Genomic DNA, 12,150 nt, shown 5'->3' on the forward strand with positions numbered 1-12,150 from the left:
TATTTTTTTAGTTTAAAAAATCACTAAATATATTTTTATTTTTATTAAATTTTATCAAAAAAAAAATTAAATGTAATTATTTTTTTTTGTAAATGTAAGTACTTTTTTGTTATATTTGTTTAATTTTATAGATCTAAATACTTTTTGGTTCAAAAATTGTTTAGGGACTTAATCGTTCAAAATATGAATATTCATTGGGTTTTTTCCGGGCTTTTTTTTGCTATTTTACCACATTAACTAGTTGTACAAATCATAATAACGTATCCAACAGGTTCTAGAAAAGTCCAAGGAGCTATTTTATATGTTTTGGATTGTCCAAATACTTGTTTGTTCCAAAAATTGTCCAATGAGTTATTTAACATGTTTTAAATTGTCCAATGACTTATTTGTTCCAAAAATTTGTCCAATGAGTTTTTTAACATGTTTTGAAATGTTCAATAACTTATTTGTTCCAAAAAATTGTCCAAGGACTTAAATTTATTTTTAATTTTTATAAATGTATTGTTAATGTTTTAATTAATTGATAATTTATATATGTATTTTTTTAAAAATAAATTTTAAAGCTACAAAGATAAAATAATTTAATACAAAAAAAGACTATCAAAATAAATTAATTGATAAATCAACAGATAAAGTACAAAAAGTTTGAAAATATTACAATTCAATCAAGTGAAATAAATTCCATAGTACGATTACTATATAACAGTTGTTCGTACTTATTTATTCGGTTCATGTACGAAATAGCCCATGCGGTTGTGCAATCATGTTTGAAACGAAACCAATTTGGCACTATAGAAGGCATCGGGTGCCCTTCTGCCAAAGATATTTTGACATAATGATTACCGTTAATGTACCCAAATTGTAAAAGCAACATGTTTATACCACGGTGGATGACTAGATCGAAGTGGGAAAAATGTCAGACTACCTATAGTTGTTAAAGAATGTAGTATCACATTGTATCTTGAAGCAATCAATAAGCTCGTTTCAAAAACATCCATCTAATGCTCATTTGGTGCAAATGAGTCCAGCTCAAAGAAGTTCAAGAGGTTATAAAGTTGATGGCATAGTTCAATGTCATACACCTCAAGATATTATATCTTGTACATATTTAACTCCTCCGTTAAATCATATCAAATAGATGATCATTCATCTTCATGGCGACAGAGACAAACAGCTATCACTCGAAATCCACGATTTCCATCGCCTTTTACATCTTGTACTTGTGTGACGTAAAGATGAAAATAATTTAAAATTTGATTAATACATTGAGATAAAAAAAATAACTTGCATTAACTACGTAAAGTACCTGCACGAAGTAAGGATGAAAAATAATTGGAAATTAATTAATATATGGATGTGCATAGTTTTTTTTTTGTTGAAGTACAAACTATGTCTCGTTTGTTCATTGTTTGCCAAAATATCAAACTCCACAAATGTTGACGCGTATGGACAACTATGTCAATGAGGTTCCTGAGTTGGTGGGTCGACATTGAAAATCGTTTTTCCAACTAGTCATTAACAAGTTCGAAATCGTAAAAGATTAAATGTTGAAATGGTTACCTATGAATGAAAATACAAATTTCACTTCTTTTTTTATAGATTATTTTCTGAATTTTTAAAGTTATAGAAGGATTAATGATATATTATAAGAAAATATAGATAAAATGAAAATTAAGAATTTATATATGAATTTTTTAAGTTTTTATTCGATTTTTATAAGGACAAACTATACAATTATATACATATGGTTAAAATTTGTAAAATAATAAAATAAATGATATATTATTTTTTATAAAAAAAACAAGGTTTATTGCTTTTCAATTTAATGATTTTAAATATAAAGTATATAATACAAATAAAAATTGTAATTACTATAAACTGATAATAATTATTATCTAATAATTAAAAAAAAGTAAGAAAGAGGGGGGACATAAGGGAGAGATATTTTTTTTTTCAAACTTTTAAGCTATTTAAAGTTGTTAGTAGGTCTTTTTTTTTTACTTTTTTAACAGGTGAGGTATAAATAACAACTTTTTTTTTTTTTTTTTTGTAATTATAGTTTTTTATTATTATATTTTATATTTGTACAATATAATTATCAAAAAGGATATTTAAATCAAATTTGTCTCCTTTTGTATGATTGGTGGATGGATGATGAGGTGGATGCCAAAACTAGAGTGGGTGGAGTACTTTGGAATATGTTTTTGGTTTTGCGTCTTTTATTATATTTACAATATCTATACTATATTATAAAGTATTTGATAAAAAAAATTAAAAATCAATTTTTATACGTAAAGTACTGTTTATCAATGCATTTTACTTAAAACTCAAGATTGCAAGTAGATTGTGCATAAGTACAATTTATTAAAGCTCCATATCTGAATTCGTGTAACTAACTGCAGATAAACATCTCATTTTAAATATAAAAAATCTAAAATATAATTAGAAAAATCATTGAATTATAACAGAATATTTAATTATTATCTTTATAAATGTTATATTATTAAACCAAAAATAAATTATTTCGTTATTAAACTTAAATTAAATTATAATAAAAAAATAAATTAAAAAAATTACATAAAAATGAGAACTTTTAAATAGTTGATTTGATATTAACATTGATATATATATTTAAATTTTTTATGATATCTTCAAATTTATATTTTATTCAAAAATAAAATCATTATTGTTTTTTTAAAAACACATAAAATCGTATTATAACACCGACAGAAACAAATAATAAAATAAAACATTAGAAAAATGATGATGTGTCTAGCTGCATTGCACGAATACTCTTCTAATAATTCTTAATACAATTTCTTAAGTGATTTGTTAATTTTAGAAATCATTTAGAAATTGCTCTTTATTATAATGGTTTATTGTTAATTTTTTAAAGTTCTTAAAATTATAATCTTAATCTAGTAACAATAAAACTTCAATTAAATATTTTTTATTGTAATTTAATACTAAGGGGCCGTTTACAAAAAACTTATCCGGTAAACGTTTACCGGTAAAATTTAACACTACTACTTATTTGCCGGGTAAGACTTTATTCCACTAAAACGGCATCGTATGCAACAATTTACCCGGTGAACGCTTATTATGGTAAAAGTCATCGCCCTCACTTACCGGATAAGACTTTTGGTCTTTGTCACTTTCTTACCAGGTAAGATTCTTGGTTCTTACCATATTCATCCGGTAAGATAATGTAACTTGGTAAGTCTTACCCGGGTGAACGTTTGGTAAACGACTCCTAAATAATTATTACAAAGTTAAATATTTTGATTTAATAAATAGATGTTTACAGTTACGCATTAATTTTTTTTTAATTTTTTTAATGTTTTTGGTATAGTTTTGAAACTTTTAAGAGAGTTTCTATATTTAAAAGAGTATGCTATGACTTATGAAAGATTTGAGGCATAGTTTTACTAATCTTATTTACATTATATTTGTATTTTATTCGGCAATAATTTTTATTTTATTGTAATAAATTATATTTTGTATTTTTAATATTGATTAGTATATTAATGTTATAAAAAATCGTATATAATGTTAAATTTATATTTTCATAAATAAATAAAAAGATCATTATATCAAGATTAGTTAAAGATCTAACCGTTTGTATATGTTTTTATAACTAAAATATCATTTAATAAATTATTTATATATTTTATAAATACTAGAAAGGTGCTTGCATAATACAACGAGACACATCTCGATTTTAGTGTTTCATTTTATTTATTTTTGTCTCAATCGATGTTAATAATAGGGTTCTATGTGGTTTTGAGAAAGCGATAACGTTTTTATTTTTTAATAAAATATAAATATGAAGATATCATTACCAAACTAACTATTTAAAAATTCTTGTTTTTTTATGTATTTCTTTAATGCATTTTTTTATTTTTGGTTTCATAATATAATCATAAAGATAATAATTAACAATTTTATTATAACTCAATGATTATTCTAATTATATTTTAGATTTTTTTATATTTAAAATGAAATGTTTATTCTCTATTTGATTATATTTATCTACAATTAGTTACACAATTTAACCATGAAGCTTTAATAAGTTGTATTTACGTGCAATTTACTTGTAATCTTGAATTTTAAGTAATATGCATCAATAAACCGTCTTTCATGTATAAGAATGGTTTCTGATAATTTATGTCAAATGCTTTATAATATAGTATAAATACTTCATAAAACATCAAAAACATGATGTGACACACATCAATTTTTATTAAAAAATTATACCCTACAAAATTTTGTATTATTCAGTATTCACTGCCACATCAGCAAAAAAAATACAGTAACATTAGCAATTAACAAACACTTATTTGTTACTAAAAAATATACTCACAACCACTATAATTTCTTAATAATAAATCTGACGTGACTTTAGAAAAAACTTTAAAGTCATTAATAAATCTTTATAATGGATGGTCATTATTGTTTCCCTTATTTGAGACTTAAGGGTTATTTTATTTGTTTAAATTAGGATTAAATACATAATATACTTTCATAAATTTTCTTATTATAATATTATATTTTTGGTTTTCTTTATTACAACAATGCATCTTCAAATTATTTTTTATTAAGACATCGCACTTTAAAAAATTTACTCATTATAGCAATGGATAACTTGTTAACTTTTAAACCGGTTAACCTTTTGACTTTTTTTTTTCATTGTATGGCTTTAATAAGACGATGTGAATGACACATCATATTTTGATGACTTAATTCAAATAAAAACTTACTTTAAATTATTATTAGTGATTTTTATTTTTTATTGCTATGATTTAAAAAAAAAAAAATTAACCTTTTCTTATTAAGTTGAAAAAGAACACAAATGTTTTATAACATAAAATACGGATCATATGTAACATACTGGTTGGATATTCCTTCAATACGCTCCAGGATGTTATAAAAATAAATAAACATTCTCCAACAAAATTGGAAAAAGATGTTTCTCGAAATAAATAAATAAATTAAAATTAACCAAATAACCTTTTTTTTTTTTTAAAAATCAACCTAAAAACTTAAAAATCCATCAAAATCAATAAAAAAAACTTAAAACATTTGTCGAAACAGTAGAATTCGGCTAAATCCAAATGAAATGAGTTTACAGACTTTTGATCCATCTCAATAGTATATCGCTCCACGAAAATTCCAAAGGTTCGCCACCATATATGATACAGAAGTTATAATAATTTGAAATGGTTTATCTCATCTTTGGTATATGTATCTCTATATCTTACCAAAACCAAGTTAATATTTTAATTTAATTTCATTAATTTAAAATTTAAAAATATTTTGTAACGTAGTTAATGGTTTGTGGGTAGTTTAGTTGGTTGTCAGCTATTAGCCATCAGATGGCGTATCAGTTAGTTTATCAAATATAACTTAATTTTTTATTTATTTTTATTGGCGTCGATCTTTTTAGATGAAAAATAACATTGAATACAATTATTTGCTAATAAGAATGGCTTTCGGTGTGTTTTTTCAATAATTAAAATAATAGTATCTCAATGATTAAAAAACAGTATAATATTTGTAACCATTTGAAAATCTTGATGGTTGTAAGATAAATATTATACATTTGAATTCATGTCCAAAAATTATGATTCACATGTGATGTAAGAATATATTACATGTGATGATGCATGTTGACAACAAAATGATACACTTAAAAGGGTTGTTTACCAAATGATTACTTAGTTAAGCACTTATTAAATCATATTATTTTACTGGATGAATATGATAAAGACTAAGAATCTTACCTGGTAAAAACGAAGACAATGACTGAGAGTCTTATCCGGTAAGTGACGACAACAACTCTTACCACAGTTAGCACTTACCGGGTAAACTATTACACACGATGTTGTTTTGGGGGATAAAAATGTTACCATATAAGTAAGCGATAATGTCGAATTTTACCGGGTAAGTAATTAAGCAAACGTCTCCTTACTATTCGACAAAGGGGTTAGGCACCTTTAAACCGCCATTCCATTTAGTAATAATTACAAATATTTAAGCGACTTAATATTACATCTCTCAATAAATATGCACAATGATCATACTAAATAACACTGATTAGTGTCAATAAAAAATTACTCTTTTTAAGATTGTTTTTTTTATTAAGATCGATTCAAAACTTCAAAAACTATAGTCTAGGGTTTACATTTCTAACCGGACTTTTTTGTATTAATAAATACAAAAACTTTTTTTTATCCTTATTTTTTTTTGTTTTAGGTGTTAATTTGTGTAATGTTTCGAGTGAAAGTGACAAAAAACAAAGTGCAGGGCGTCGAAGTGTAAACAATCCAAAATAAAGTATTTTCCGGAACGGCGTCATCCAACACGGAGCAAAAGCTCGATGAAACGATGCTCAGAACAACAATGGCTGCTCTGTTTCACTTTCACCCCACCACAATGACCACGGCCACGGCCACCGCCACGATACACTCTAATGGCGTCCTCTTTCGATCCCTTCATAAACCCCTTCGCTTTATAATTCGAAAAAACTACTCTCGAGTAGTCAGACCCATCTTATCCATCAATATACCTCGTTCTCTATCTTCTACAGCAGTTCCCGAAATTTCGAACAACCCGATTTTTTATTTGGACCGTGATTACCTATCTTGCTCAATGCCCAATAGCAACCGCCCCCTCAAAGTGGCTGTTCTTCTCAGCGGCGGCGTTGATAGCAGTGTCGCACTTCGCCTCCTCCACGCAGCCGGACACTCCTGCACTGCTTTCTACCTTAAAATCTGGTTCCAAGTACGCGCTTTTTCCTTTTTGACTGCAGCTTACTTTGCATTTACGATTATGCATAAGCCTATTTTAGGTTTATGATCATAATGTCTGATTAGGATGCAAGTAGGATATAATCCCTAATTTTGTTGATTACCCGTTAAATTCAAGTTGTAAAAGGTAAGTTAGTTGCAATATAGGCTATGCACTTCTAATATTTGGCCGAATGGTACTTCTGCCCCAATTCAAGAGTCTAACTTCGACTTTTGTGGTGAATGATATAACTGAATTTGTGGAATTTCAATGTGAGCTGGTGATTTGTTGATCTCAGAAGTCATAACAGTCTATTTGGTGCAGTTGAATGTTCTCTTACTAGATTCCCAGATAAATTTGATGTGCATGTATCATATATGATATACGTATGCTTGAATGATGCTTTTCATAGCAAACCCTTTGTCACTTTATATGGTTTATTTGCAATGGAGCTGTTAGATTAAGGCTATACAAACAACGAGAGAGATTCTTGGTAATCCTTCTTGAATGCATTGTTTGTGGTTATTTCAAGTGCAAGTGTCAAAAGATAACGTGTCTGATATTTTGAAATTTCATGGTGCTTTGATGATAAGTCATTGGACGAAAGCATGTAATCGTGTATGTTAGTATGTATGTATGAGAGTCACTTTTATCGCGAATGCCAATCTTGAAAACATGTTAATATGCTAGCAAGGAGCTAGACTTGGAGCAAACAATAAGGTTACTTCTTTGTGCGGTCTTTGTCAAGGAAAGATTGCATATACTCCTTGCCTTTGAAAACCCAGGAACCTTGGTGCACCTGTGTCACTCACTCTTGTTAATAACCAAACCAATTTATGCACTATATTCCACTCGGAAGTAGGGTGTCTAGGGTCTTTCTTGTTAATCTGTTCACAGATGAACAAAATTCACAAGAAAATCAAATCTCCCAACTCTGATTGGTTTCTTAATTTTGTGTATTTGTTTTACCTCTCTGTCTTATGTCTATGAGCACTAGGCACTTTGAATCCTATAATTACTCTGCTAGTTCTGATATTGACTGTATCTATAGGAAGATTTCGAAAATTTTTGGTCCGAATGCCCCTGGGAAGAGGATTTGAAATATGCTAAAGCTGTTTGCAATCAGGTCAGTTTCTTCACTTTGTATATTATCCAACTCATTTTGTCTTCAGATTTCAATTAGGACTATATGGATTCGAAGGTGCAAAACCATGGCCCTGCTTTTAAGAATTGAGGTTCTTGATCTCATCATGGATATATCACATAAATCCCTGATTGTGTCATCTTTTCTTTGTTTCTTCCTTGTTTGACAAATGATATAAATTAGTGACAAGGGAAATACATGAACAAGCTTTTAATGACTTCAGGTTGACGTACCACTGGAAGTTGTACACTTGACAGATGAATATTGGGATAAAGTGGTGAGTAACAGCCCTCTTGATGCATCTTTTAGCAATCATCATGACCGTGCATTCAAGCTGTTTTCTTTGAGCAATGATTTTATTCGCTCCCTTGCTAGTTTTGTGGAATCTTTTAGCAACCATCATATTCTTAGCCAGTTGATTATATTAGTTAGAGATAATTACGATTATATTAGTTAGAGATAATTACRATTATATTAGTTAGAGATAATTACGGATTTGATTTATATTTTTCATTAATTATAGCCGATAGGGTTTCTTTGTACATACCCTATATATAGGGATTTTCTGTTAATGATGAAGGTATCGAGTTTTGCAAACTTTCACATATTTTCAGTTTCTATTTACAAAGCTATATGATATAAAGAATGTTGTGGGTATGATCTTTCTGCTGAAATGGAGATGCATTTGGCAAAACATCTTATGTTTCCATACAGTTAAAAATGCTCTACTGAAAAGACATTTTGGCTATATTTTGTTCTTTTCCCATTTTGAATATCTTTAATCATCATTTCTGTAAATAGAAATCAATCCCATGTGCTGATAGAAAGCACATAATATTTTAAACGTCAAAATGACGACAACTAGATCTGTCACGGGGTTTAATTTTCTAAAAGTCGTGCAAATTTCACCAAAAAATATAAGGATTGCCATTTGTCAAATGTTGATTCCATGGTTGTTTTCTTAAGTTTAAAACGGAAAGCATAATATATAATCGTCAAAAGATACCTATGCTCTTTGTTCTAGTGAGATCATTCTAGAGGGTTGTGTATGTGTGCATGTGAAGTGGTGTAATCATTGGAACTTATTGCTTCATATTGCAGGTATCTTACCTTATTGACGAGTATAAGTGTGGCCGTACTCCTAACCCTGATGTTCTCTGCAATACGAGAATCAAGTTTGGTATGTAGTTTTGGTAAACTTGCTACTTGATTTGCTCTCAGTTGTTTGTACTCTCCTTAATTTCACTTTTACTTTTAGGTGCTTTCATGGACGCCATCAGTAACATGGATTTTGATTTTGTTGCTTCTGGACATTATGCAAAGGTGGTTCATGCCGATTCAGACAAAACCAATGGGATTTCATTTCTGCAACTCTCAAAGGATATGGTGAAGATACATAGCTATTTGTTTTTCCCTTTTATTTTTGAATATCCAGTCTTAGGGACTGTTTGTGAACAACTTGATGAGCTCAATGGGACTCCGGTTAGCTATACATGACTGTTTGATAGTGGCTTAATGATATAGAAAGTGGCTTATTCATTAAGCTTCTAGGGTGGAACTTTATGCATAAAGCCAAGTTTTTCCAGACCTCCCCCTCCCTATTAAAAAACACGCTTCTTCCATCTATGAAAAAATCCTCTTCCAACGCATACAACAGATTAATCCACACAGTCAGCTTTATCCATACAAGACTTGATGAAAAACCTACCAAACAGCCCCTAGTTTTCTGTCCTTGTGTGTGTGTGTTTTTCTGGTGAGATAAATTCAGGATTGCTCGTGCATAACCTAAATCTTCACGTTCCAGGTCAAAGATCAGACCTACTTTCTTTCATATCTCTCGCAGGCTCAGCTTAAAAGACTTGTGCTTCCCCTTGGATGTATTCCAAAGGTAAGTCTGCTATACAAGAAATACAAGGACATGTGTATATGTATATAAATGTGTATGTATACGTATGGATGATACTGTAATGATTTATTATCCTAAATCTCTCCTATCAACTCATCAGAATGACGTGCGCAAGCTCGCCAGAAAATTTGATTTGCCCAACCAGGATAGAAAGGATTCACAGGGAATATGCTTCCTTGGGAAGGTATGTCCGCCTAACAAAAACCCTAGACGATATTCAAATTTAGGTAAAAAAGGACTTGTTTGGGAAGGATCTCATTGTAATGCCTACCCGATGCAACCACTCACTATATGGGTGCTTTTTTCATCGAAATGGTTTGCTTATGCAGTTGAAGTTCAGTGAATTTGTGGGAAGACATATTGGCGAAAGAGAAGGCATAATATTGGAAGCTGAAACAGGGGATTTTCTAGGAGCCCATAGGGGCTTTTGGTTTTACACGATTGGTCAACGTCAAGGTTTGGGTCTTGCGGGAGGACCATGGTAATTTTTTTTAACTCTTTTCACCAGATATACATATATTTGAGGCTCTGATCTGCAACTACATGCAATTTATGCAGGTATGTTGTTGAGAAAGATGTAAAAAATAATGTGGTTTTCGTATCAAGAAACTATTATTCCGTTGACAAAAGAAGGCGTTCATTCCATGTTGGATCCTTTAGATGGATCAGTGGATCTCCTCCACAAAACTTGAATCAATTGAGATGCAAGGTAACTCAAATCCATATCAATTTCGCATTTTGGAAGTTAGAAGTTCAAATGAATGTCGTCTTTTAAAACATAGATGACATTTGTAAAATTGGCAGGTCCGTCATGGTCCTGATTTCTACGACTGCACTTTGCATATGGAAGTTGCTGAAAACAGAAGTGAAAGTATTGGCACTGTCCAATTACCCAAAGATGATCAGGGTCTAGCAGCCGGCCAATTTGCAGCATTCTACGAAGAACAGGTTTGTGTGGGGTCAGGTGTGATCTTAGAGTCGTGGGACGATAAGGGGTTTCCTGTTTGTGACAAGGCTCGTGAGATTGCGAAAATGGAAGATAAATCTAAGCTCGGGAAACCCGTCAAGATCATGCCAAAACCTGAAGATGTTAGAAAAATTCCAGACCGAAGATGTAAGCTTTTAGATTAGATCTAAATTATATATTGAATAGTAACAAATCAATATGCATTTCTGAGATGTATGAGGTGGCAGGTGGGATGTATCCTTCTCAAAGTTTTGGTGTATATGTATAAACTGTATGTAATCAGATTTTGGTTTCAAGAATGTAGAGGAGTTCCAATTTTTTTGTTTGTTGTATGTAATTTTTTTTAAAGTATTAAACCATAAGGGTGGTGCCTGATTGGTTTGAGCTTGAAGGTCAAAAGTACCTGGAGGTCTCAAGTTCAAATCCAATGAGTAATAAAAATCTCTTTGTGGTCACAGAGGTTCAAATGCGGTGACTAAGAGCTATCTGCAAAGCAGGTGGTCGTCCTGAAATTAGTCGGCTCGCATAGCAGGTTGGATATCCAGGAAAAGAAATTACAAATTTACTTATTTGGGGTTATTAAAAAAATGTAATATTGCTTATACCCAACTATACAAAGTTACAAACAATATATTGTATTAAATAATAATATTTATATATAATCGTTTTTTTTAAATACATATCAGTTTCATATTAAAAGTAATATTATTATGTATATTTTTTGGTTTTATTTCTTAAAAGCATTTTAATAAATATTTTATAAAAAGATGATAAATGTTCGACATTGTTATTTACACCTTTTAATAGAGAGTGTTGAATGCTTTAAAATTTGTCATTCTAATTTCCATTGTTATTGAGATTTAGGTGATGTTTGGTTTGTAAAATATTTTTAGATATAATGGAATCTGTTAAATAAATTTGATTTTGTAAGAATTGGAATAAAATGTTATCAGGTTTAACCAGCTGTTTCATTGGCAAACACTGGAATATGATCTATTAAAGAACTAGTGTTTGACATCGCGCGTTGCGCGATGACGATAATTTTTTTATTATTATTAAAGTTAGCTAAATGAATCGATGATCACATTTATATATTAAATTAATAAGAATCAATATTACCTTTGATATATGAATTTACCCACCTCATTTTGATTATCCATATATTTTATACGAATTTTACAAAAAACAAATTAATCCTGAATACAGTGCAAACAACCCCGAAAACACACTATTTGAGCCACTTAGAGTCATAACTGACTTTCGACCCTTCATGAAAGTGGTTGCAAGATACGAGCTTATTTCGACTTACAGTTTGTGAATATACATTGGCAAAGTACGGGAGCT

General features: G+C 29.8%; 1 protein-coding gene across 1 annotated transcript; it reads left to right on the top strand.

The window, feature by feature from the left end:
* The first annotated feature begins 6,359 nt into the window (after positions 1-6,359).
* On the top strand, positions 6,360-11,119 carry LOC112516261 (tRNA-specific 2-thiouridylase MnmA). Its single transcript, XM_025123281.1, has 10 exons — positions 6,360-6,783; positions 7,841-7,915; positions 8,157-8,210; positions 9,035-9,113; positions 9,192-9,319; positions 9,738-9,821; positions 9,940-10,023; positions 10,169-10,320; positions 10,398-10,548; positions 10,644-11,119. The coding sequence occupies exons 1-10, from the start codon at positions 6,388-6,390 to the stop codon at positions 10,968-10,970; spliced, it is 1,530 nt and encodes a 509-aa protein (XP_024979049.1). The 5' UTR covers positions 6,360-6,387; the 3' UTR covers positions 10,971-11,119.
* The last annotated feature ends 1,031 nt before the right edge of the window (positions 11,120-12,150 follow it).

Source organism: Cynara cardunculus, assembly GCF_001531365.2.
Source record: "Cynara cardunculus var. scolymus isolate 2C chromosome LG 1, CcrdV1, whole genome shotgun sequence".
Taxonomy (NCBI): Eukaryota; Viridiplantae; Streptophyta; class Magnoliopsida; order Asterales; family Asteraceae; genus Cynara; species Cynara cardunculus.

Bases quoted from the DNA above. Each gene is read 5' to 3' on its own strand.
- LOC112516261 (XM_025123281.1), top strand. From the start codon at position 6,388: ATGCTCAGAACAACAATGGCTGCTCTGTTTCACTTTCACCCCACCACA. The intron at 6,784-7,840 runs GTACGCGCTTTT...CTGTATCTATAG, and splicing joins ACCTTAAAATCTGGTTCCAA to GAAGATTTCGAAAATTTTTG. The intron at 10,549-10,643 runs GTAACTCAAATC...TAAAATTGGCAG, and splicing joins TGAATCAATTGAGATGCAAG to GTCCGTCATGGTCCTGATTT.